We start from the raw sequence: 27,903 nt of genomic DNA on the forward strand, positions 1-27,903 counted from the left end.
GGACAAGCTTATCCTCTCCTTCCTGTCAGGGAGCTCTTGCAGATCCAAGTTCACTGCGTCATCTTCAATCCTTGGTCAATCAGATTGCATGTGAACAGAGGTCTGTTGGGCTCGTGGTGTGTCGGTGCTTTCCTACATGAGGTCACAAGTGTAACTTTCATCTCAAGCCTCCACAAGCCTTTCTTTTATGTTTTATTCTTGAGTTTTCTTTTGGCACCATGTGATGTTTTGTACAGTAGCTTCCACAAATAAAGGGAGGCCACTGCTATCGTTAATAACATAAAATTACAATATTAAGTTGTTTTACATGGTCTTGGCATCTCAAAATGTTTTCCCAAACTGGTTCAGATTCAGATTAAGATTCTGATAACATTTTGTTGTCATAGTTGACATATGTCATATGAAGACATAAAGAAAATGAAAAGACTGTTCTCCACCAGCCACTTGCAGTGCAATAGAAAAAGACAACAATCATACAGATGTACGTAAGAATACATAGACTAAAATATGTAAAACCAGATCAAAAAAACCTTTAAAAAACAGGTAAAAAGGTCAACGGTACAGTGTGTTAAATGGCTGTTGTAAGTAGTTAGCGGCGCAGTGTGTTAAATTGTGGTGCTCAACACAGAATATGTAAAGTGGCGATTTAGTACAGTCCTTTTAGTTCAGATTATGGTTCACCCTGATCAGGCTGGTTTTGTTAAGGGTCACGTAGATTTAGATAATATACACCTCTCTGTTCGATATGATGGACTTGCCGCCAGGAACTTGATCAAGAGCTACTGTATGTTATCACGTGATGCTGAAATAGCATTCAAAAGGTTGGATGTGTTGTACCTCTGGAAAGTGCTTAGATGTATGGGTATTGGTGATGCTTTTGTTAACAAGATTATTATTAATTTACACTAACCCATCTGCTACTGTAATTATAATCAACAGTGTATAGAAATTGGAGAAAGGGGGACCCACTCAGTCCAATGTTTTTTTATCCTTGCTATTATTGCCTATGGCATTGACCATACCATAACAGAGTCTAAGTTCATTAAATTCATATTTATTTTATTCAACAGCTTTTTTATCTTTTTATGCAGCCGACATTTTGTTATTTTTTTGAAGATGTGAGAGATTCTCTTCCAAACATATTATCTCTAAAGAGTTTAGTGTAATCTCAACGTTACTTCCCCTGAACTCTGCTGCAAAAGACGAGCTGCCAGATATGGGTGTGTCTGTGGTTTCCCATCTGAAATATTTAGGAATTAAAATACAACCTATTCTAGAAAGACTTTCCATAAAATGTTTACTAATATTCTTAAATGTATAGAATCAGACCTAGTGAGATGGAGAAATTTACCAATATCGTTTTCTGCTACAGTAGGATATTGAGTATAAAAATTATTTCCATTTTATTTTTTTATCCATCTTCAGGGAACAAAGGAAACCAATGGCCTTTCAATTCCACAATTCAAACTATATTTTCTGCTTTTTTTGTTTTGTCTGATAACAAATTGGTTCAGTCCTTCAATGAGTAGACATGGAAAGCAACATGGCACCAATTTCTCTCAAGGAGATTGTATATACAGACCTATCTTTTAAACAGTGCAAACATAAATGGTATAGTGATAGCTCATACAGAATAGAATAGTCTTTATTTTCATTTCATTTCATTTTTTATTTATTAAACAGGAAAAGATTATCGCTGTCCATAACAGTTTCTAAAAGCCGGTAAAGGCAAAAGTCCATTTGTATTAGATCTCGTAATGCGCTCGGACCTTGAACTGGGTTTTGGAACCAACGTAGACAGAGCAGCTACAGTGTGACCATTTAATGTCAAGGCATTACACAAAGATAGTGCAGTACAGCCGTGAGTCTATCCAGGAAGCCTAACATGTAGCTTATAGGCTTTGTTATAGAGTCTTATTACTGGTTCAAGAATCTCATTTGTTGTAAGTGACCAAACACGTAAACAATACGACAAAGTGGACATAATGATGGCATGAAGATAAGTCTTTGAGACAGAGAGCAGCAAATATGGTCTAATTTTACTATAAACAAATAACTTTTGGTTTAACTTTCTGGTTAAGGTTCGGACATGCTCACAATAAGTAAGATGTGAGTCAAGAGAGACTCCAAGATACTTATAAGTGGATACAACTGAAAGTTTTTGATTAGAAAACATCATGGGATTGGATATGGATAAATGTCTCCGAGATGAATGGAAGTACATGCATTCTGTTTTCTTGGTATTAAGTGTTAAATGATTCTCTTGCAACCAGTTATGTAATGCTGTGTTAAGTTTTTGATTAATTGTATCAATATTTGAGCCAGAATAAAAAATAACAGTGTCATCAGCATATAGCAGAGAGCTAGAAAAATTAAACACATAAGGAAGATCATTGATATACATAAGGAAAAGTAAAGGACCTAAAATACTGCCCGTAGAACACACTCATGGCTGTGATGTTACTAAGCCGATTTTCACAGTCTGAGATCTATCACTTAAATATGATCTAAACATATCTATTGTAGAGGAGGACAAATGAAAAGTAAGGAGTTTATTTAACAAAATTTGATGATTAACTGTATCGAAGGCTTTTCGAAAATCTATGTATACAGCTCCGGTAATCTGGCCCTTATTTAAAGATGCACGTATCCGCTCGGTGAAAAGCAGCAGAGCCGACATAGTTGACCGCATAGGTCGAAAGCCATGCTGGTGATCACTGAACAGATTATTGTCTTCAAGGTAATTGACCAGTTGATTATATAATACTTTTTCAAGTAATTTGGAGATAGTTGGGAGAATTGCAATTGGTCGGTAGTTGGAAACATTGGTTGGGTCATCAGACTTAAAAATCGGGGTGATCTGGGCCATTTTCCACATGACAGGAAATACTGATTGTCTAATACACAGATTAACTAAGTGATGAAAAAGTGGTATAAGAGTACTGGCATGGGTTTTAAGAAAGATCATATTTAGATTATTTACATCACAGGCATGAGAAGCGTTCAAAGAACACAAAATATTAATGATATAATTTTGTGTAGTTTCAGAAAAGGAGAATTGCTGAGATGCCACTGATACTGATGTGAGAAATGAAGGAGCAGTAAAACTAGAAGATAATTCTTGTACAGATGCAATAAAATACTCAAAAGAATTAGCAATTTTATCATGATCAGTGAGAAGAGTACCATTAATGGATAGTTGTAAACTATTATTATTTTTAATTTTATTTTCACCAGTTATAGATTTAATTGTTTGCCATAATGTTCTTGGATTTGAAGCCGATTAATTTGATTTTCAAAATAAATTTGTTGCTTTGTACAATTCAAAATTACACTTGTTTCTGAGCTGTACAAAAATAAGCTTAGCCTCTATTGTTTTTAATAATCTGTACGTTTTCAGATAGGAAGCCTTCTTCTATTGTCATTGCACAATATTGTGTACGACAAAATTTGCTGTGCCGTACCTGAATATAAAAGTAATAAATACACAAACATCATACGCTCGTGCACTGTCATCCCAGTCAATAAATATATGAACAAGCATTTTGAAAGCATGGAAACAGTATTGCATGGGTTGTATTTTTTTGCTCAACATCATTTTTAAAAAGGTGAATAAATGGACAACAAAATGGCATAGACATACTCCAATTTCATCTCATAGCTCAAATCATCAACTGACTAATTTCAGATTTCTCCATAGGTTTAATTTGACATCAGTAAAATCTCCTTAATGAAAAAGTTAACTGCACCAATTTGTACTTTTATGTGCATCAAATTTGCTAGGAAATTATTTTCATATGATGTGGGAATGTCATCCAAAGTTTTAGCTTGATGTGGCTGCCTTTCTGTCTACTGTGACAAGCTGTCAGTTAGCTTGCAGTCCACAATTGATGCTTCTAATCGATGACTCCTTCTGTAACACGACTCTACTTCTCAGGCTCGCAGGTTGTATCTCGATGGTGTTTTAAGCCCTCAACGTTGACTTTAAGGCACCTAACCCTAACTGGGATAGAATTTCTTTTGTATTGCGACGCCGGGCTATTTATTTACATAACTCTCTCTCTCTCTCTCTCTCTCTCTCTCTCTATATATATATATATATATATATATATAGATATAGATATATATATATATATATATATATATATATATAGATATATATAGATATACTGTATTTATTTTGTAATGATTATTTAAAGTTTTAATCTCCCGCTGTCCGTCCTGTCCGTTGGTTCTTTTAACATGCTTTTAATATCTGGCCTTCTTTTAAACCGAAACCGGCTTTTAAAGGAGTTTTTTTTATTTTTAATTTATTTTATTAGTTTATTTGTCAGGGACCATGCACAGTTCAAGCCCTGTACCAGCGTTAGCTATACATCTAATTTACATCTGTGGTCCCTATTTTTAAGTGTTTTATTCACACCAGTGGTCCCCTTGTGCCTGTGCCCCTTTTAACCCAAACCTAACCCTAACCATTGCCTAATCCTAGTGCCTTTCAGGCAGCGCTGCCTGGAAGACGACGTTGGGGGCTTAAAACACCAAACACCCGGGTTGTACACCGGCAAAGAAATTGCTTGCATTAAGGTGGCAGCCCCCTCATTCTGTATCAATAAATCAATGGCTTAGACATTAAAATCATGGATCAGCAATATGGATAGGGGCTGGTACAGACACCATTTAGGCTGTTCTATACGTAGGCATGGTGCAAGAGTGTATTCACTAGATGAGTTTCCCTTGGTTGGTTTTTGTTAATTTGTTAAATGGTTACATGTTATTATTTCAAATATTTTTATAGTAGAGATATATATTATAATTGTTTTGTAATATGTATATAAGGGTGGGAAGGGGTGAAAAAAAGGTTCTCCGTATTACTAGTATTGTTCTTTCTATACTTTGATATGTTTGTATCTAGGTAAGTATATGTGTATGCACTCTAATACCTATATTATCCGTCATACAGTGTTTATATCCAGATGTGTGTGTACAACGTGTATGCTCGTATACATGTAAATGATGATGTAAGTTTATATCTATGGAAATATGTATGTACATACAGTCACGTATGCATGCATATTCTTTTTTTCCTGTCTTGATTTAATGTATATAATTTAGGGCTGTCAGCATTAACGCATTAATCGTGTTGCAATTAAGGGCCGAGCATTTTGACCCTTTGCCGCTCCGTTACTTATCATCAAGCTGCCATACTTCCTCCTAACACATCCTCCTGCTGCAGGCTGCAGGTGTGATGGAGAAATGCAGCAGTAACACAAACCTGAATGGCGCTTTTTATTTTCCAAAACTCCCGGACAGCTCGTAGACTAGTCGAAAGCCGTATGCACATTGTGTAAAGCCAAATTAAAATATCACCGAAGCACGTCAAGCTTGAGCTACCAGCTACGAGCTAAGCACAGGCCAGTTAACGTGACTCAGGTTGATGCTAGAGGGCTCAGGCAAAGCACTATTTTGGAGAGTGCTACTCGCCGACCTGTTGATGAAACCCAAGTGCAAAGTGCAAACACAGACGGGGCATTCAATTAAAACAGGTAGCCTCGTGGTGCGTTCACAGTAATTGTAAAATACCCTTTTCCCATCTGGTGGTTGTTTTTGTCGTTCAACAGCAATTTACTGGTGAAATAAGTTATTGTTATAGTTATTACATTATTATTAAATCTTTAATTTTGACCATGGCCTTAACAATAAACAAGTTCCTGACTGTTGTTTAGTACCCTTATTTTTTTCTTTTTTCTTCTTTTGTTCACAGTAAATAAATAATTAAACAAATACAAATCTTAAAGTCAAGTTCATAAAGTAACTTTATTTGCATTCATTTGATTCCCAATCAAGATACACTGGTAAGAATTGCTTTCCATTGTTAATATGTACTTAAAAACAGTTCTCAAATGCAAAATAATAGAATTTGAATCATGTGATAAAACATGCGATTAATCACGATTAACTATAGAAATTCAGCGATTAATCACCATTAAAAAAAAATGTAGCGTTTGACAGCCCTAATATAATTATTCATCGTTTATTCTGACTTTTCAATTCCTTGCATCTCTACTTTAAAAGTTTCTGTTTCTTTAAAAAACAAAAATCTATCTAGGGACATAATAAAAAAAAAATGTTGTTGTATATAGGCCATACTCGGCAAGTATTAACACTTTTATAACACTCTACATGTACTTTCTGTACAGAGCAAATGCCAAATAGAAAGGTCTTGAATCTCATGCTCAATGAGCTGTTGTCAGTTGGAAACACAGACGGTTGCTATGCAGATGCGTGTCAGTAACAAGTTGTTCTCCTGGAGAGCCTCTCATTATGGTCTGGGATGTTTTCAGCTCGTCGGAGCAGAGGGCAGATGTAAGGGAATGTAGTAGCTGGCTGGCCTCTTGTCTTCAGGTTTATTTACTTCAGCCACGTGTGTGTGTGTGTGTGTGTGTGTGTGTGTGTGTGTGTGTGCGTGCGTGCGTGCGTGCATGTTTCATTGCATGCGTTATGCTAACGGATGGATTTACAGGTCAGGATGTTTACCTTTCCGAATGCACTGACTAACGTCTGGGCATGCTCATGCTGGCAAGCCTGAGAGCAGTAAGAGATGATGAAGTTCATACTGTTCTCCTTTTTTCTTTTAAAATGTCAATTATTATTTATTTTTTTCTGAAAGGAGGATATGCAAGTTGAATCAAAAGTCAAGGAATTCCTGAATTTTCTGGATTCCCAAGTGAATGGCTGAAAAGCCTCTGTTCCAGATGTTGACTCTACTGAAAGTCAACAAGACAACTTCTGTCTTAAAGCTAACCTGCTATATGGCTATATGCTAATTTGATTTTAACCCCTAGTACCAGGCTAGTTTGCAAACTCAAAAATAATAACTATAACTTTCCTGACAAAAATGAGAAAGTATAATTCACCCACAGTTCTAGCCCAGCAGTCTTGTTTATATTATTATACCACAGCCAAATAATTCTATATAGGTATCACACTTTGAGTATACAGTTACCTACTGCAGTTACTACAGCACCCTGGAGCTGTTAGGGATTTAGTAGTCTCGCTTCGCCACACCTTCCTCCACAGCGCTGCGGAGGAAGGTCTGGCTAGTCCACACAGCGTTCCTGGATGGGAGAAAAACGTGCTCTGGTTTATGGGCATTTTGCTAAGCGCCGGATGGAGCAAAATAGCCTCGGGAAGGAACTGGTTTTGGTGGAACATGTGTACGTTCAAAAGTAGTTTTAGTCGTGCAACAGAACACTCAGATTGGACAGATAGTCTAGCTAGCTGTCTGGATTTACCCTGCAGAGATCTGAGGAGCAGTTAACCATAGTCCTCACAAATCCACCAGAAGTTAGAACGCCAACACAAAGAAAGAGGAAGGGGACGGACATCCATCCTAAAAAGATGGACATCTGGCGGAATTTCCGGTGGCATAGGAGCAATCCCGGCAATGGAACGTCGTGGATATAGACTAGGTATTTAGTGTCTTGCTCAAGGGCACTTTGGTAGGGAAGATACATATAAAGGGTATAAACCCACAACCTCCAGCTTTTCCTCTTCACTCTGCCACTCTGCTGCCCTTTTTTTAATCCATTTTGCAATTGTTTACGATGCAGCAGTACAGTCTAAAGATGTAAACTCTCTGTTTTAACATTTTAACTGTTTATAAATTTAATTTTTGTTTGTGAATGTGTGTACAAAGCATACTGTGTGTGTGTGTTTCCTGTAGGAGTGTGGTGGTGCCAGTGAAGAAAACCTCCCCTGGCAGCCTTACAGTTAACACAGTGGGAAGCAGCAGCAGCACCTCTGCTGGGCTGACAGCTGGCAGCACCCCCAACATCTTTGCTGCCGCCTCTGCCACCCCCAAAAGCATGATCAACACCACGGGTAGGTCACGGACAAGGTCACTGGGATGTACTTATGCTTAAATGACTATGGTCGGCCCTGCTGATGTGGTTATTTTTGAATCCTACTACTTCAGAGCAATTTGTATCCTCACTGTTCATCCTGACGACCTTTCATTCTTCCATTCCAAGAATAGAAACAAAGCTCTTTTCCTTCTCTGCCTGGTCAGGTGATCCTGTGTGCCTGTGCAGGGGCTCATTGTTGCCACTAGATGGCCCTCTTTCACTTCCTATCGGTGTCTGCAGCAGCTCTGTGCTCTAACAAATAAAATCTGCTCTCCTTCAGCCACAAGGATTCCTCCTGATACAAGCCAATCAGACACACCTCCATTTTAATCACACTGAATTATATATTAAACAAATGCTTTTATGATAGTGAAAACGATATTTACGCGTGGCTTTACTGTGTGTGTGTGTGTGTGTGTGTGTGTGTGTGTGTGTGTGTGTGTGTGTGTGTGTATCCGTCCGTCCCGCTGTCACATTGTTTCTCCTGGGGCTGTGCTGCATAAAGCCAGTTCCACCTCAGGGTTCCTGTAGTCTGGGCCTCTGAAAGGACCCACTTAACACCAAGAACCATTAGGAGCTCCAACACCTTTTTTAATGTGCGCCATTAAAAAATAAAAAAAACTCTCTCTTTCCTCTCTGAGCCCCTCTATAGGAATGCGAGACATGTATCCAAATCAAAAGTGTGCTTTCAGCTAAAGCCACAGGCCCTCACCCAGACCCCATGATCTCACTCCCTCTGGTTTTAGCCTCTCACAGGGACAGTCATGATGATTTTCTACTTCGCGACTCAGAGCTCACCTTTAAATCACTAATTTTGGCTTTGATACCAAAACTAAGTGTAATATGTAAAAAAAAAATTGTATGCAGATGTTGTTTTGATATGTCGGTTGATTCTTCATCGTTGTCGTATTAGTTAGCAAAATGTTTCCATATGTTGCTGCCGGCACCAGTTTGAACAACCATCTTATGTGCATTTGGATTATTAAAGATTCAGTGCATGATGTGACACTCTTACCAAGTTCTCATTTGTTTGACTTGGTTGAAATTTGCGCTGACTGCTAAACTCCACTTTCAGCATAAACTTTCCATTCTTTCTTCTTCTTTTAACTATTTCAGTCTGTGTTCTATTACATACATGTACAGCCTCTGAAAGTGAACCTGAAGTGTAATGTGAAGTATAAAAAATTCTTTAAGTGCGTTTTCGTAACCTAATAGTTCATCCTTACTTCTCTGTAAAAGTATTAAAGATTATTATGTCTTCCCGTAGACCGTGCACTTGTTGTCCCTCCGGGTCAAAATGACTTTTTCCAACGTTTTTTGACACTTTTTGAAAAGTTTTTGTCACTTTTTTAAATACATGGTCAATAAACATAATTTAAATGACATAATACCTATTGTTTTTGTTTAAAAAAACAGAAATTTTGACTGAAAGTTCAGATCAGAGGATGTTGAGTGGATCACAGTTTATTTCAAATGCTATTAAAATTGAAAAAAACAAACAAAAAATTCTATGAAAGTAATCATTAATTTTACCTGCCAAGAATGTTACATGGCTTCCATACAACGTACATCCACACATCCATGTTATTTTGGGGTAATTTGGTTCTAAGAAACTCATAATTTTGATATAAAAATGGGTCAAGTTTGACCCGAAGACAACATGGTTAAAGAAATGCATATTTGTAAGTATTCTCGCATTGCACTAATGTCGTATGCTTCTGTTGGTCTTCCCGGCAGGAGCGACTGATGCAGCCGCCTCCACCTCCTCTTCCTCCAGTTTTGTCAACGGAGCGACCAGTAAGAACCTGCCGGCCGTGCAGACGGTGGCCCCCATGCCTGAAGACACAGAAGAAAACATGAGGTACAGCAGGGCCCTCTCTGTTCACTGCCACTCGTATTTCCTGTGTTAGTAAACTCTCTTTATTCCAATTGTGTGACTTGTGTATAAAATCTACTCATACGCAGAATTGTGTGTGAAGCTTATCTCTTTTTTTATGTATGATTTATTTATGGGAATTTCAATACAAGAGTATATGTACAAAAGTTCCCACAGATATGAAGTGAAAGGATTACATTTGTGAAGCTTATCTTTTCTTCAAATTGTTCTGGTAATTTTTCTAGTTTTTATGTTTTTGCATTCCCTTTGAACTGATTGATTTCTTTGACCTAATCTGACCTAATGTGATGGATAACTACGGCGTCTATATGCTCACCTTGGATAAGACCATTTTCTTCGTCGCTACATAGTCAAAACAGAAGACCACAAATAAAAGGGAGGTGTGTTTTGTAAACAGTTTGGCCTAATTATTTGTGGCCATTTGTCTATTTCTGTGTGTACATCTCTCCCTCACTTGCTAATAGTTTGTTACAGACGTTCTTAGTCCTGCTCTCCCCCTGACTGCCGAGAGCCCAGGTCTTTCTCCAGACTCTGTCTCTCTTTCTCTTTTCAGTTGCCATGGCAGCAGTAACCGCCATCACTTAGCGTTACTGTGAAGTCAATGATAGTACTATCTTGCTTAGAGCCTTATGCTCTATTATAGATGAGGAAAAAAAACATCCAAGCTGAACTGCCTGCTACTGTCTACTGACAATAAATATGTGTATAATTATGTATTTTATAAGATGTATTATTTAAATAGTTCATGAGCCCAACCATTTAGTCACAAAGCAACATGAAGCAAGTACTGCCTGTGGTTTCCTTTTTCATTTTTCTCTCTATTTCAGTGCCTTTTGTGAAGTGGACCAGTGTCCACTACGCCAGGGACTGACACCTCCCGAGCTCAAACCCTTTAGCTCCCTGACAGGATTACAAGCAGCCTCCAGAGATGCAGGCCAGTGTCTTAGGCAAGGACATTCATGTTAGCCACCTAGACCCCATTCACCCTGCTTTTAATGCTAGTCTGTCATCCCTCTGCTGTGTTTTCCCAGGGTGCTGCTGGAAGGCAGATTACACTACACACTCATGCAAATCCTAAAGCCAACCTTTCCTCTCCCCTCTCTCTGTTTCTCTCTATCCTGCCGCTTTCTGCCCATCTTAGCTGGGAAAACAAGCCTCTGCTCACCTCATGCTGCCTAGTATCTGTGTGTGTACACATACCGTAGGAGCACAGAGATATGTTTCAGCTTGAGTCGTATCTCTGCTTGTATACCAGTCTGAGTTGTATGGCTGCATGACTCCAACTCACAGTTTCTCTGAGGTGCTCAGATAATGTCAGGCAGCAGCATGTAGTGACTGTATAGGAGATAAGGAACTTCCCTCTGCAGTCTGGAACAACTGTGATTCCATGTGCAAGCCTGGTAACATGTCACAACAAAGAATGCAAACAACTGCTCAGAAATCCTCTTTGAATGCAAAAAAAACAACCAGTGTTAACGTGGCTTTTCGACAACATAAAATATTATCTTATTGACATATCCAGTGATAGCATCCATAATCCTGTGAATCTCCATCTTGGTTTGCACAGTTTGGAAATGTGTTGGTTACCCTCTGCACCCACCAGGACTCTGTCAGTCTGGCTACACACTAACTGGTGTTAGCTGTGTGCACTGGGACGACTGGGAGGCCCCTCACTGCTCTTTTTCTGCCTCACCCTTGATGGAAGGCGCACAGCGCTACCTCCCTTACATTTCTACTTCTAATTCAGGTGTCTAATCTCGTTTTGTGACTTCTATCTTGGTGTCTTTTCTTTGACAGCATTACTACGAAGCTAGAGAGGGCTTTGGAGAAGGTGGCACCCCTGCTGAGAGAGATCTTTGTGGACTTTGCACCCTTTCTGTCACGCACCCTGCTGGGCAGCCATGGGCAGGAGCTGCTCATAGAAGGTACAGATGTTTTTTTTTTATTCCCCAAGCTGTGTGGAGTCCTGCCCCCACCACCCTACCGTTGTATGAACTACACTACATGTCGCTGCCTCATTGATGGATGCATACGCAGTAGTAGGTGTTGACAGCAGAGTCACTGTTTTGCACACAAGCTGGGAGTCTGTCGCAGTCTGATTAAATCTACTTTCCCTTTCATTCATCTTGTGACATCTGCATGTTTTGTCTCCCTCATGAGTCACTCCACATATTGAGGACTATTTCGAGATGTAGTATTTTTAAACATCAGTGTTTCACAGTCACAACAGATGTTATGTTGAAATGAATGTTGGAATAATTGCCGGCCTTCGCCTCATGCCAATTATATTTTTAGCATCTCCTGGTCACCGTGCTGCTTTGGTGGATTTTTTTCAATTTTTTTTTTTTTTTAAAGAATGGATTTATGGGTACCAATTTTTGTCAGATGTTTTGCAATTTTAGGAAAAACTGAAAGATTGAACTGTATTAACGTTTTTGTGCTGAAACATGGAAAGTAAAATGAATGTCTAAGAGGTAGTAATGCTGTAATGGTTTGGCTATAGCACTGCAAGTGGATGTTTGCAGCACAGAATTGGTATTCTCTGTCACAATAAAAACGGCCTTCAAGATGAATGTCTTCACCATAAAAGCCTCATGCTTTTATTTTAAACAGCATTACAAAAGTCACATTGCATATTTAAAGTGCTGGTCTGACTGGCTTGGCTTGGATGTGCACAGTGTTTAGCAGAAGCGTGCAATATTTCTGCAGCACTCCACTCTGTGCTCCAGTCTTATTTCCTGGTGGTTGTGTGAAGGCTCCCAGGGCCTTCCTCAGGCCTCAGGTTGGCAGTCTCTCACCGTGCTACTTGTGCCTGACCTCAAGGATTGTCTGCCTGCATGTGTGTGTGCCGCTCCATTCCCAATGCTTGTTTTGGCTTGCATTTACAACAACACACTGCCACCTCACACACACACACACACACACACACACACACACACACACACACACACACACACACACACACACACACACACTGTCTGTGCGTACACCGTGTGGAATATTATGTGTGTGGCCTCCAGTCTTTTGACTTGCAGTTTGCACAAAGTGAAATGATATCTCTGTGTTTTTTCACTGCCAAAGTCTTTACTTTTAAGTGTAAACTAAATCGATATGAGTTTCAGAGACCTATGCGGAGAATGACAGCAGGCTGAAAGAATGCATTCCCGTGACTTTATTAAAGTTGGATCCAGAAGAAGTTGTCTGACACATGTCCACTTTCCTTAGGATTGTTTTTTTGCACTTTATTTGTGTGTAATTAGTTGCTGCCAATATTATAGTGTTTTAAATATCAAATCTATTTAGTTTTGCTACGGTTATTTTTGATATTAAGCAGACAGGAGTTTTTTTTTTTTTTTTTTTTTAAATCAGGATTTGTTACTGGTATTTAATTAATAAATTAAGCCTTGAAAGTAATTGACTTACTGCAGGAATGCTTACTCATGAGCTGGGTCTTGTTTAATACTGTATAAACCAATCCTGTAAACATTATTGGTAAATGATGAATTAAGTTCTCGTCTACAGTCATTAAAAGAAGATTTAATGTATTACGTTGTTTTTTTCCAGCCAGCAAAGTTCCACAAACAGCCACATGTTTTTCCTCCACACATCATGCATATACCATACATTATCTATATACATATGTAAATAGCCATGCGGGTAAGCCATGCACATGTGCCAGGGCTACTCACTCAAACTCAGGGAAAAGGGATGAAAAATCAGGTAGCATAGCCTTGACAAGTGTGAAAATGTCTGTTACCCTTTCACTCAAAGTCTGTCAGCAGACTGACCAAGCTGACAAACCAGAGCTGAGCTGAGAGTGTAACCCCACAAACAAGGACGTAGACGGACAGCTCGTCCTCAGTGCTCCTCACCAGGCGTGTTTAACCCTTTCTGGGAAAAGTGCGCCCTGACATGAATTAGAGCAGGTTTATCAGACAAAACAAATGCACAGATTTACCGCTTGCTCTTAAAATCTTAAAATCTTCAACTGTATCGGCTCTGTCCCAGTTGAAGTCTGTTTGTCCAAATGGTTGAGTTCTTCCCCCCCTCTTTTTCTTCTTCTTCCTGGCCCTTCCCAGGCTCACAGTTGAAATACTGTGCTGTAGTGCAAAGGCGCTCCATTTACCAGTAATTACCAGTCATCCATCACTCCTTAGATTGCCCGGGGTCAAGCCCCCCTGTGCCCCGTGTGCCCCTTTGCCTCACCCTATTCCTTCAACCCCCCCTGCAGACATGTGGTCACTGCGGCAATTATGTTGAGTGCACCCTGAGCTTTACACTTGGAGTTGGTGGGTAAGTCCTGTGTGTGAACACTGCTGCTGTTGTGATGCCTGCCGCCTGCTTCTTGCTGTCCCCTGAGTGGCCCAGCCTGCCGGCGCATTGCCCCACAATGCCACATTCACCCGTGCCTTAACCCTGCCCTGTTTACAGGAAAGGAATGGCAGGCCGTGTTTAAATAGAATGCATTTAGTTTGTCTACCAGCACAAGGCCAGGGTCAGTTGGCCACCTGACTCCTGTGTCAGACCGGCCTGACTTATGGCTCAACATGTCACTGCTATAACAAGAGGTCAGCGGTGGCACTCTGTGTACAAGAGAAGGGTCACATCCTCTCCGAGTATTTACAATACGCTCCCTCGGACACTCTCCGCTCATGCATAGAGACGGATGGGGAATCAGCGAGCAAAGCAGCCATCCATCCAGCGTTCAGAATATTTTGCTTTCTTTGTTACGTACTACATCATTTGCACATGCAAAACTACTTCCATTGAATGTTCATATCAAGTTATGATATTAGCTGATATATATTGTTGTTGTTGCCCAGTATTAGTTTCCCTATTGAAAGACCTGTCAACCAATTTAAAAGTCATTGCAGGTTGTAGTCTTGTTTTGAATTTTGTGTGTGGAAAATTGACTTGAATGGAGAAAGTTTGGCTTCATAGCTAATTTCAACATTTCATTCCCAGTGCAGTCTGTTGTCCCCTCTGAAAGGTGTTCAGATGTTGACTGTTATTCTAATGCCACTCACCAGAGAATTCAGTCATTGTGATAACAGCCAATATTTCTTATTGTAGATGTTGGACTGTGTGTACTGCATAACTTGTGCAACCTTAACTGAAATCTTAAATTAGGAATATTCTGTTCTCTCCTCTGATTGACACCCCGTCCTCCATGAAACAATGGCAGCTGTGTGGAACAGAGCTCTACTCCTGCCAGCCTATAATGAGTCCTCGAGAGTTGCATTCTTTCCTTTACTAATGACTGCACCTTTAATGGTTCTCGCCAAGTGCAACAGGAGGAGCTGGAGGCGCAGAATACGAGACCAGTTGCAGCCATTGTTTCTGCAAATGAGCTTTTCACACCTGCCCTTGTTTCATTAGAGAGTTGTCTGCTTCCGCGGCTCACCGTCTGCAGAATGGAGATGAGGAAAGAAGCTGTGAATGTCTGTGTTCACTTCTGTGAGCGTGTGTAGGAGGTGTTCGCATGTAGATGTGTGATCTGTTCTGTGCACATGCATAGTTTTATGATGGGCAAATTTGAAGCACAATTTAAGAGGCTTCCAAATTGCTTGTCACTTTGCCTGCAATTTATCTTACTGTATGCCAAAAACAATAAAGCTTTGTCCAAGTTCTATACTGTATAAAAAAAAACTGAGTATTTATTTAACTATGTATTTAAGTATTATCTTGTACTGCCACATAACTGATGAAATAACTACTGAATATTCATACAAATATTCTGTGCTAAATACTACCTTTATGGTTAATATCTAATTCTGTGAATCTGTTTTGTCTCTACAGGTCTCGTGTGTATGAAGTCAAGCACCTCGGTGGTGGAGCTCGTCATGCTGCTTTGTTCTCAGGTGAGTTTTTTTCCTTTCTCCTCCTCCTCTTCACAATCCTCTTTCTCAGCCTCTCTTTCTTTTTCTCTAGGTCTCATCCTCTCTTCTACTACACTTCTCTTGAAAACATTCCTCTCAACAATATGCCGAGATCTGTTCGGGGCTGGTTTCTAATTGGACACGGTCAATTTATCAGTACATTTCACTCACCTATTTAACTCATTAAAAGATATACTTAATTATACTTACAAAATAATAGGTTCAGTCTTTATCCCGTCAAAACTGCAGATATTTTAATTTAAATGTATGGTTAGTGCTTTGTTAAATTCTAAGGGCACTGTCTTATTTCAGAGATTGAAGTTTTTAATCTCTGCTGAAGCTTTGCTTATCAGTGTTACTATTTTTTTTGTTGTAAAATGTTCCATAAGCGAATTGTCCAAACTGATGACGACATACAGACACAAACAGCTCTCTGAGACTCCAGCGACTTTCTCACTACACCCCAGAGCTTTAATCCAGAGCCCTCCTTTAGAGAAGCAGCCCCACCTCATGCATCGCTGCGAGTGACTGATCACCTCCAAGCTGACCCTCTGAATCTCTTGTTAAGCCCTTGTTTTAGAGAAGGTCAAAGCCCCGATGTAGCAGTTAGAACAGGAGATATTTAACATACCTTCTGTCAGCCCATCAGTCTTGCGCCAGGAGCGCATAAGGAAGCCATTACTTGGTGCCTCTTTGTGGATCCAGACTACAGGGCCACAGCCTTGAGGAGGTGGATTGCCACTATGTGTGCTCCGTGGTATCCGCAGTCCAAAGCCCTCTTCAGCAGGGAGCTCAGCCTCTGTTATATGGAGGCCATTATTCAAGGGCTTTCCTCTGAAGAAATGTACATAAAACGTGCAGCCAGCATTGAGTTATTGTCTCTCTTTGGAAGGTTTTTGACGGGCTCCTTTTTGCACTGCTTTTCTGTCTGTAGAGTGTCTGTGGGAAGTTGCTTTTTCTAGCTCTAGGATTTATTGCAGATGAGAGCGTCAGCATGCTGTTAGGGTTTGAGTCCATCCCCCCTTTGCACAGATAGCATTACTGCGGCTCCAGAGGTTCCTGCCATTAGGGGCCCTAGGGATGAAACTCAGGCTGAGATATCGATCAGACAGCGAGGCCTTAAAGCTGGACTATATAGTTCACTGTCCTTATGCAACCTTTCAAATAGAGATGAGCCACTGCCCGGTATCCTAATGCTGCACCATTAGTAATGAATCCAGTTATGTTGCCAGCTAATGTGATTTAAAAGAATCCCACTGTAATGATGGAGAATTGTTATCAGTGTTATATTACTTCTCTCAGGTGACAAAGCTGAGATGTTTAGAGCTGTTTTATCATGAGCAAATATAATGTTTGTTCAGACTAGGGCTGCACAATATATATATTTTTAATCGTCATCGCGATATCAAGTGGCGCAATAAACACAATGCGAAAGACACTCCGGGATTTTTTGTGTCAGTATAAAACTGCACTTTTAAAAATTAAATGTAACTAAATTCTTTTTTCAAGGGTGGCTTTTATTTTCAAATTCACTGTTCAATTTGTTTAATAAGAGAATGTTGGAAATAATTTCACAACAAGCAAGCTGTTGCATTTTAGCAGAATACTGAAAGCAGCAGTCAGGCAGAACTGAGTAGACTTCAATATTTATCGCAAGTAATATCGTTATTGTGATATGACTTTAATATTTATCGCCAGTAATATTGTTATCGCGATATTCAACCATGTTATTGCATATTTTCCTCCTATCGTGCAGCCCTGGTTCTGACTCTGAATTACATTGCAATAAACTCCTAATTAATGTCTTTAGTATCACATACTGTATCTCAAGTGCTTTCAAAAAGCACAGCAAGTCTTCTCAGATGCAGGGTGAGCTTTTGCTGACATCACTATGAAATGCCAACTTTGACATATCCCTCACATATTTCAACATTAATGTTTTAAGACAGCAAGGGGGGCACTTAGCTGACCTTTAGTCCCTATCTGTTTTGTGACCTGTCAGTTTTGTGAATGAATTGGTGCTAATGATCTGCCTTTTCTTATTTATGCATACTAATCGCAGCAATCATCGCGTGGCTGGCCACGGCTGCAGACACTGTGTGTCTCTCCTCAGCCTGGGCAGCTGAAGGGAAAGGTCAAGCAGCTCTGTTTCTTGTAACAGCTTAAACATACAGGGGGGATCTAGAGTGGAGCCACAGAGATTTAGTGATGGAAGGCCTCCAGATGTGGAGAGTATTGTGGAGCAAAGCAGAGAAGATAAAAGCAAAAGCTCCCGCAGAATGACAGGTTGGATTGAAACACCACAAATACTTAGTGCCCTGCTGAATTTCAGGAAGATTGAAGTGGGAGGAGAGAAAATCTTATCAAGGCCAGAAAAACCTTCTGTGGGATGGGAGTTGTGGGATTTTAGGTCCGCCAAAAGGGGTGGGTTTTTTCAAAGATAGATGGAAGAATGGTATAAACTTACAGCATCGTCGTTAACTGTCCAGCATTTCCCAGTGTTGCATGTTGCGTTTAGCGAATCGTTTGGTTCTCCACAGAAATGTACTGTATTGTATGTATTAATGCAGTTTTAAATCAAATTTCAAAATATCCAAGCTACTAAACAAACTTCTAACGGCCGGAGGTGCTGCACCATGGTCATGTTCTGAATTTACATCAAGGATCACATCTCTTGCACATCAGGCCTAATTCCCTTCAAATGGACAGCAGAGGAATCTCTGTAATCACAGGCAGCCTCCTCTGGGAGCTCTGTTGTCCTGTTAAAAGAAAAAAAGAGAGAAAAAAAGAGCCTCTGAAGTGCTATCTCATCTGTCAACAAGCATACCTCAGACAAGATACTAAATTTGACTAGTTCATGCTATACCTCCACTGACCTTCTGGCACTTTCCTGGCAACGCCCTCAGTGTCACATCTGCCTTGATTTCTGTATTTATTTTTGTCACGTGAGCATGGTGCAAGTGGAACCTCAGAAGACTGGCTGTGCATGATCCCTGTCCAAATCAGGAACCGCTTATTCCAGGCAGATACTGTAGCAGAGGAGGGGGTCATGGGGAACATTTGGAGACCAGATGCTCAGCAGTTTGTCAGCACCATCTCCCTGACTTAACGCATTGTAGGGTCAGAGTGTCCACTCTTGCGTGAATCAGTATGTGTCAGGCACGACAACTGTGTACAAAAACACAGGCTCATACATAATAATGTCAATGTCAGTTATTCTGGTACTATACACAAGACATGTTGCTTACCTTGTCCAGACATTGGCATAGAACAAACAGTGTCTGTCACTGATCTACAACTACAGATTATATACCCCCATTCAGTATATTCTTTTAGTTGGAATTAGAAATAATATTTATTTCTGCAAATTTTCAATCGATAGTCATGTTCAAAGGCTCCTTACAATATGTGAATAGCCTTGAGTTGCATATACATTAGTAGCCCTCAGGACTGAAAACCTTTTTTTTTTTTTTTTTTTTCATTTTCCTCCGTTTTCCCTCCTCTTTTGAACTGTGGCCTCCTCTGTTTTCTCTTCCATTTGCACCTCAGTGAGGGTACAGGAGAGCTTAATTTCCCACAGTGAAAAGGCGCGCTCTCAAACTGCTTTTTAATCATTCCCAGAGCATGTTGTGAGACAGCAAGTACTGGCATTCTGGCCCAGGGCTCGGATCCCTTCCAGGCGCACACTGCAGGGCTCAGCGAGCCTGCTCAGTAATCTGTCACTGGAAGGGACAGAGGAAATGGCTGTATTTTAGTGAGAGGATACAGTTTCATCCCACAATTACATCTCTCCTGTGTTTACAGATCTTTTCACAGAGGAAGAAAGGATGGTCACATTGGCTGTGGAAGATTTCAGCTTTCTTTAACCACAATGTTTTTTCTCAAAGGATATATGAACTAAATGCGTACTTTACCCACTTAAATTACAAGCTATGAAACGTAATCTAGATTACAGTTTAAATATGCAATTTGGATGGTGAAATGTGATTCTTGTCATACATTTCTGAAAGATCTTGTTGCATATTGGCTCAAAATGGTATTTGATACTTATACTCTGCCAGCTTAACTAAAGCTGTTTGAGAAAGTGTTTTTTTTTCTCTTCATTCCTGTGTTAGCTTTTAGCTTTACTGCCTTCTTTTGAAAACTGGCTATACTGACATGATTTATTTTAAACGCACATCTAATATTGATTCATTGATCATTATTTTTTATTTTGTACTTTTAACAAACCATTCACAGCCCAAGAACAAAACAAAAATAGTACTCTTCTGTAAGTAACAAATCACAAATGTGTTTCATTTCAGGAATGGCAGAACTCCATTCAGAAGAACGCTGGCCTGGCTTTCATTGAGCTAATCAACGAAGGAAGGTAATGTATCCATTCACTGCAATACACAAGGTCCGCCAAGCAGTGGTTTATTCACGCTTGTGGTATAAGTATGTACTTTAAAATAATATTCTTCTCCCTAGTAGCCATAAAAGGGTTGTTGGACCAAGTAGCAAGCCCTAAATTAGCTCTAAACCTCTTGGTGGCTGCTCTGCCTGTTTGACTGTGTTTATCTCTCTGTCGGTCTCCCTCCCTCTTCCTCTGGTCTCTGGGTGTGGCCAGACTCAGGGTTTTCCATAGAACAGATCAGGGGCGGCTCAGCCTCCTTGCCCATCTGCTGACCCATCTGGCCAGGCCTTCTCTATGCCCGGGCTCTTGCTGCAGCCCAGCCGGGCTCCTCTGAGTCCCCTGCTGGCCCTGCAACAAAGAGCTTCAGTCAGTTGGGCCACACGGCACTGTCCAGGGTGCTGCTGACAGACGCATCATTTCCCCGGTGTTGAGTCTCTGCACACCTGCTCTGCTTAACTAGACAGATCTAGAGGTAGCTAGAGTCTGGTGAATCTGTTTGCCTTACAAGGCGTGGCTGACAAACACGTTGTTTCTGCAGCATGTGCAACAACACATCCAGCAGGCAGTTGTGTGCTGTGTCTCTGCTGTTTGAAAGCAAAGACACTTCTTAAAACATACTGAAAATGCCCTGAAATTTCTAAAATAGCAATCACTTTATTATTACCACTGCCCTTCTCTAGCATGGCTGTAGCTGTATGCCACCATCCATGTAAGAGAACTGCCAGGTGTCCATGTTGATACATACATGCAGTTTTATTTATTCTCACAGAGCTCCCTTAGGGTCCAGTGTCTTTAAGTAAGATGGTCAAAAAGTAAAAGCTTCAGGGACCACAATGTTGACCCCTGACTCTTGTTAAGATGGAGACAAAATATATGTTTTTTTTAAAGGCACAGTCTGATTATAGTAGGGATGTAACGATACACTCAACTCAAGGTTTGATATAGGGCTGCACGATATTTAGTTTCATCGTCTACATCGCGATGTGCGCGTGTGCAATAGTCACGTTGCAGAACGTGCGCTGTTGACGCTATAACTTTTTTGCTGCTTGATAGAAAAGTCAAGTTTTACCGTAGTCCTTTTTACATGATTGTTACCGGCCGACCCTTCCCCTTTAAGACAGGCGGCCATGTGGGCAACGCAAGGGGGTAAGCTTTACTTCAGAACTCGAAACTACAATGGCGCCATTTTGATGCTACCAAACGATCACCCGCCGATAGCATCCAATTGACTGCCATTCATTTTGACGCCACTTTGACAGCGAATAACTTTACATCTGAAGCGTTTAAAGACTCTTTTTGTCCATTGTTTATTTCTAAAGAAACATGACAATGTATAAAAGGCTCCATTACCTTGTATCTCACATTATGGCTCCATAGCAGACGTTTTTATAACAATAGGCTAACGATTGTGTCGTAACCACGCGACTTACTGTCGCATAGTAGAGGAAGTACCGTATAGTACAGGAGAAGCTCACAGGCAGTTTCGACTTACATTAGCTGTTTAAGTTTAATTACTAACGTTAACTAGCATGTTAGTGATCAATAATTAGCCTGTGTCTATGTTATCTCCTTACATATACCTACACTCTCCGTCTCTGTAAGATTGGGAATGATTGAGATTTCTCTCGGCACAGCTACCAGAAGACTTCACACTTTCAGACACGTTGCTCACATCACATCTACGTCTTCAAGCTCAGTTGGAGGCTGCGCAGTAACACTCAGCCAGCACCGGGAAAGTGCTTCTAATATCCTTCACTGGTCTCCGTCGGGATCTGTTGGTCCAGTTCATATACTGTCTGTGGGGCAACGTGTGCGTGTGTGACGTAACGTCAGTCTGACGGGGTTTGTGATGGGAAGTGAGGCTCTTTTACGTTTCTAGAGCCGCGACGCTAGAAACGTAACACTAATCTACAACAGAAGTTGGGTCTGATAGGACACATTTTACTCTGATTTAAACGTACAATATGTAACCGCTAGGGGTCTCTCAACCAAAACAATGGATGGTAAACTTTGGGAAGTTGCATGGGATTATGGGAGTTGTAGTTTTTATTGTTAAACACCATCGCTGATTAGAATGTGTCTGTTCACGGACGATAGGTATGGTCGTTTGAATGCAGAAATGTCACATATTGTACCTAAGTGTTTTTGGACATGCAGTTTGTTGCTAGTGTGTGACATGCAGGCTCTGCATGCACAGCCAACCACCAATCACAATCAATGTTGATCAGTTTATCAAACAAACAAAGCAGGCCCTGCTAGTCGACCACAGCCTAAAATTTAGAGGAAGCAAGACGCATGCATATAATATCATTGATTTTAGCCTGGATTGATCATTGTCATGTGAGCCAACCAGTGTATTTAACTACCTCATTTCCCTCTCCAAAATCACTTACAGAGTAACGTTATTCACAGCGCTTCCCTGCGTTGGTGTTTTTAAAGCATTAAAGTTTAACAAAGAATGATTCACAATAGAAAAGTTCCTTTTTCATTTATATTTTCTATGTAGATGCACTCCCCTAAAGAATCACCCCAGTAGTCGAGAATGATTTATTATTTCCAAATAGAACTATTTATGTCATCTTGTAAACATTAGTCCTTTTTCATATCGCAGGTCGGAAACAATGGCAATGCCAGTTTTTTGTCCGAAACAACGGATGTGGCCTCTTGTCAGAAGTGCAACTGAAGTTGTATTTTATCTTATTCTCTGCTCTATTAAATAAATAAATAAAAACAAGAAGAGACAAATTCCACATCAAAATAACTTTTAAATGTATAACTATTGCATCGCGGTTGTAATCTTTACACATCCATATCGATTTTTAACCGATTCACGATTCATTGATACATCCCCAGGTAATACACAAACAAATTTAACACTTCCAAAGACCAGTTTTAAAACTCTGACAGATATGATCACTCACATCCAGGCCAAGTGTGAAAACCTGTATTGATTTGTGTTATCTGTCTATGAAATATTAACACAACAGTGTGGTAGAGAGCGTGCATCTCTTCTTCTCTCTATCTCCATATATCACTCGTCAACTTGCTTTCTCATCTACTCTTGGTTTCAAAACAAAGCTTGGCGTTGTCAGCCCCCGTCTTTGAACAGTCGACGTCTGTCTATTAATGAGTGCCTGTCAGCAGTTAAAGAGGCAATAGCAGCTGATGAATGCAGCCTCGGGATTACTGCCTCTCTTTGGGACAGGAGGGAAATTACAATCTGTATCAAGCACTGGAGAGGAACAGGGGCTGCTTTAATTAAAACAAAGCTGGCCTAATGGTGTGTAAAATGGCATGTAATCTACACACAGTAGCCAGGGTGTTCTCGATTATTAAAGATACTGGAATTTAAATGTGAATGTGGGCGGAGACCACGGGGCCTCCCGAGGCAGCCGTGTGAGAAGTTGTTCACGGCCAGACTTGCGAGCGATGCAGGCACTGGGTTGATGTTCTGGCCAGTGTGAAGGGATGCTCAGTCAATCAGGAGTATGCCAGACAGGCTTCAATGCTCTAATGGCACTCCATTCCCTCCTTAATGCTACAGAAGGATCTGTCACTGACCTGCAGCCTTGCAACATAACACAGACAAATGATGCTGTTTACTAGACTGCATTTTCAATGTTGCCCGATTCTGACAAGCTACAGTATATTTGCCTTAACCCTGCTCCTTCCTCAGGGGTGTCATTACAACAGATTTGAGCTAATAAAAAAATCCTAATTATTGATAATATGTGTATGCTGCATTTTACTTTCTCTTTTTCGTTAAAGGTTGCTTTGCCATGCCATGAAGGACCACATAGTTCGGGTAGCCAACGAGGCTGAGTTCATCCTGAACAGACAGCGAGCAGAGGACGTCCACAAACACGCAGAGTTTGAGGTATGACCTGCCCTGTCCTGTCTTGGGTCTGAACCTGAATGGTAAAGTTGGGCACAGAATCAAACTACTGACAAGATATTGTACAAAAGAGAATATAATCAACTGTGAAAGGCACTATTGCAGATCATTGGTTCTCCAAATTCAAATTGCATGAATTCTTCTGTGAAAATAAAATATTTTGTCAATATTCTAATGGTCTCTAAACAAATCCTAATAGTTTAAAAATGTCCTTCAGCTGTATATGCTCAGTACAAACCACTCCTATTTCACACGTGACTTTTTTAGATGTCATGTGTCCCTGGAGAGTAAGACCATGTTTTTTGGACTTATACCTGAAGAGTGGCGGAAAAAAAGACAAATATTTACTGAATATATTGATGATGTTCAATGTCTGAATATTACTTTTCTTGCAGTAATGAGTATTTAGCTTTTATTTTTCTCTAATCGTTTTCTAATATGAAGAAAAAAACATGGCCCTTGTATTTTTCAGTGCAAGCTACAGTAAATCAGTCAGCAAATTAGCACATGGAGTAAATCCATGCCACAGAGATTGACAGCAAAATATATAGACATATTGCTGTATTGAAATAGTTTGTTTGGTTATTGTAGAATATTAGAAGACATCCTATGTGTATAATCACACAAACCCTCACGCACGCACACAGACACACACATACTTCCAGCACCTCTGTTAGCAGCTTGTACATGTGAGTGTGATGAGTTTCTTATCTGGCAAAAGCAGCCATCCTCAAACAGCTGCTTGACATACAGTTCTTGAGGATCCTTGACCCGCTAGATAAACTGGAAGAGACGGCTAGATATGCAATGTCAGGAGAGGGGGGGGGGGGGAAGTGTACCTGGCCCCATCCGTTCTGTCTGCCAACTCCAGACAGCCTACACTTTTCATCTAGCTCTGATGTTACTTTATTACCCACTCTCCAAGATTGAAGATTCACGACGCAGATAAGACACTTTTACAATTATGTTGGTGTCAGGGCGACGCGTCATATGCCTTAACGTGATAAATAACGTTTGATATTTGTCACAGCACCACGTGGTGATGCAAGGTGACAAGCAGAGATTGAGTTATCCGCTGTATGAAGAATATGTTGAAGTATAACATCTGACAGAATTCAAATTTGAAGCAGGAAATTCAATTTACTTCCAGCTTCTGTTAGCAAATTAGATTTTGAATATTAGCAAGAGTTCCCCCCAGGGTGGCATGGTGAGACAATCTTGTTTTAGCAGCAAAGATAGGGTCAGACGTGCTCCTCTAGATCACTTTTAGCCACTTGGAATACTTAGAGTCGTCTGGAAAAACCAATATCGCCATTTTTCACATGTGGCCAATTCAATTTAAATAGATAATTTACTTGGATATCAAACACTAGTTGGACTATGGTATAAAGAATATTTTTATTTAATTTTTCCAAGTTTGTGTCCACATTTTGTTCTAGGAAATGGCTGCATATTTTACATTGTCCACCATATACCAGGGGACAATAATGTATTCCTTGATATAATGGCAGTGTAGACACACTATATTCTTTGTTATATATATTCTATTAAGAGTATTTTCCCTTCTCCTCTAATAGCACCATCCAAGGCTACCTAGCAGGGAGCCTCATCTGTCCGCGGTTAGGCAATGGACTGCCTTCATGTGCTCGCCATGATTTACTGCACTCCTCCAAGGGAGCAGAAATATATCTCTCAGCTGTCCACTAATATCTTTATGCACTCAAGTGTGTTGAATGAAGCCATAACATTCTTCAGTGTGACAAATGCTCCATTAGAGGGTATATATTATTCTGGCTTTATTCAAGTAAAACATTCTCAAATGCTATTAGTACAATGTCAGACATCACTTTTGGCATTGGATACTGTACTGAAAGCCATAAATATACAATGAGGTTCACACTGTTTTTCTTTTTTCCTTCTTTATTTTTTCTTTTTTTTTAATGTCAAATTAGTCCAACTGTGCCCAATATGCTGCTGACAGAAAAGAAGAAGAGAAGATGTGTGACCACCTGATCAGTGCTGCTAAACACAGAGACCATGTGACAGCCAACCAGTTAAAGCAGAAAATCGTCAACATCCTCACCAACAAGCACGGTGCCTGGGGGACGCTGGCCCAGAGGTAAGCCCTCACACTTCACGAGTTCACCTTCGGACCAACGTGGGCCACGTCGAGTCTTTAACGTGAACCAGAGCTGCTCAGCGTTACAGTAGTGTCCAACCTAGAGGACAAAAGTTACCTGTTCACAAACCTCTGCAGGGATGGGGTTGGACCACCAGTTAATGTCATTTTCCCAGGATCCGATAGGGTCAGCGATCGGGTCAGCAAACGCAATTACAGTGTGGAGTGGCTCGATCCCCTGGGGACAGCTGATTGGCCAGTCTTCCGACAGACGGGGAAAGGGGGGGTGTTGGGGGGTGTTTCTGCACTGTTGTCCAGGCATTCATTGACCCTCTCAGTAACACAGCCCAGCACCTGGTGGTAGTTGCAGACTTTCCCATGGACCCTGTTAAAAATAACCGCGGGCTCTCCTGCTCTGCCTCCAACCTCTCACCTGCATCCACATGGTCCCACAGATCCAGAGTGAAATGGCAGGAGTTATATTAGACAAACAGAGGTGTTATAACATACTGTTTGTATTTCATACTGAGCTAAGAGCGGAGGATTTAAAGTGTTTTCCCTTTCCTTTATTGTGTTATATATCTTTTTTGTGCACGTTATAGGTTTACAAAGTGAAAAAAGCCCAAAGTCCCCCCCAAAGAGACTTACCATCTCCAACAGAAAACACTGTTCACCAACTGCTCCAAACAGCTCTATTGTAGTCCAGCCTTTACTTCAGAGACAAACGTGGTCACTTTGGAACACACGTTATAATGCTCACCTACCTATAAACCTCGTATTCTACAACTGACTGGCTAGTAGTCCTTACTTAGCTACTGAGCATGTGCGACTCCCAACAAAGATGGAACAGAAGCGAGATGTCTCACTCTGTAGCTAAAACAGAGACAGAGAGCACACAGGGTGAAAAGAGGAGCTGCAGCAGTGTGCAGTACATAAAAAAATAGGGTGTCTTCTGAAAATTAAACCACGTAAACCTATTTTGATATAACCTCTAAATACAACTATGAACCTGAAAATGAGCATAATATGAGCACTTTAAACACGTGTCTGTTGTTACAGATGTAACAACATTAATGCAATTGTTCTAAAGCCTGAATGAGGATGCTTCAGTTGCTGCTTGCAGAATCATTTGTGTCTGTAAAAAAATAATAATAATAATCTGCATCACTGGATGCAGGTCAGATGCAGAAATGGAAAGTAAAAGAATAAAATGTCAAACATGAATCCAAATACTTGATTGTGCTGTGAGCTGCATTTTCCAAGACCAGGCACTTGAAAGACAGTCTGGCACTTTTACACAGGCCAGCACTGCTGATTTGCCAAAACAAATTTAGCCTCTTTGCTGAAACAGTAGCTTTGGATTTGTTATTACATTTTGAAAACACAATGCAGATGTTCAAACATGTTCGTTGAAATTGGGTTTATTTCATATCTTAAACCATCTTTACCGTTATCGTGAAAAACATTCTAGCCGGTCTAATTACTTTTTACGGCTCCACTTTATGTATTTGACTTGCAGTAAAGTTGAAAGAGTTTCCTCCCAAAACAGCAGCTGTCATATGCAGCTACATTTGGTTTCTTTTTCCATGGTACTGTGGCCAGTTTCTACTTCCTTCATGATATCAAATGTAGTTATATTGGCATTACTCGCTGTGTCATTTTCTGTCTGCAGTTAGGCTAAGAACTACTAAAGAGAAACCGAACATGTACAAAAATTGTGTTCAGTATTATAGATATTGTCAAATAAAAAGATATGTTGGTCGTGACTGAGAAGGCGTCAGTATTGAAATTCAGATTTTCATAAAACTGCTTG

At 40.3% G+C, this 27,903-nt stretch overlaps 1 protein-coding gene across 13 annotated transcripts in view; it reads left to right on the forward strand.

The window, feature by feature from the left end:
• The window catches only part of nbeab (neurobeachin b), a 280,354-nt gene that overhangs the window by 149,389 nt on the left and 103,062 nt on the right, over nucleotides 1-27,903 (forward strand). For 11 of the 13 annotated variants that reach the window (XM_028573291.1, XM_028573290.1, XM_028573293.1 and 8 more), the window contains 8 exons: nucleotides 7,724-7,881; nucleotides 9,642-9,765; nucleotides 10,629-10,748; nucleotides 11,599-11,726; nucleotides 15,601-15,662; nucleotides 19,985-20,049; nucleotides 23,845-23,953; nucleotides 25,924-26,090. In XM_028573291.1, coding sequence (XP_028429092.1) covers nucleotides 7,724-7,881; nucleotides 9,642-9,765; nucleotides 10,629-10,748; nucleotides 11,599-11,726; nucleotides 15,601-15,662; nucleotides 19,985-20,049; nucleotides 23,845-23,953; nucleotides 25,924-26,090 — 933 coding nt within the window. The remainder of the gene's footprint in view (nucleotides 1-7,723; nucleotides 7,882-9,641; nucleotides 9,766-10,628; nucleotides 10,749-11,598; nucleotides 11,727-15,600; nucleotides 15,663-19,984; nucleotides 20,050-23,844; nucleotides 23,954-25,923; nucleotides 26,091-27,903) is intronic. The other 2 variants (XM_028573295.1, XM_028573296.1) reach the window with 1 other exon arrangement.

Source organism: Perca flavescens, chromosome 3 (assembly GCF_004354835.1).
Source record: "Perca flavescens isolate YP-PL-M2 chromosome 3, PFLA_1.0, whole genome shotgun sequence".
NCBI lineage: Eukaryota > Metazoa > Chordata > Actinopteri > Perciformes > Percidae > Perca > Perca flavescens.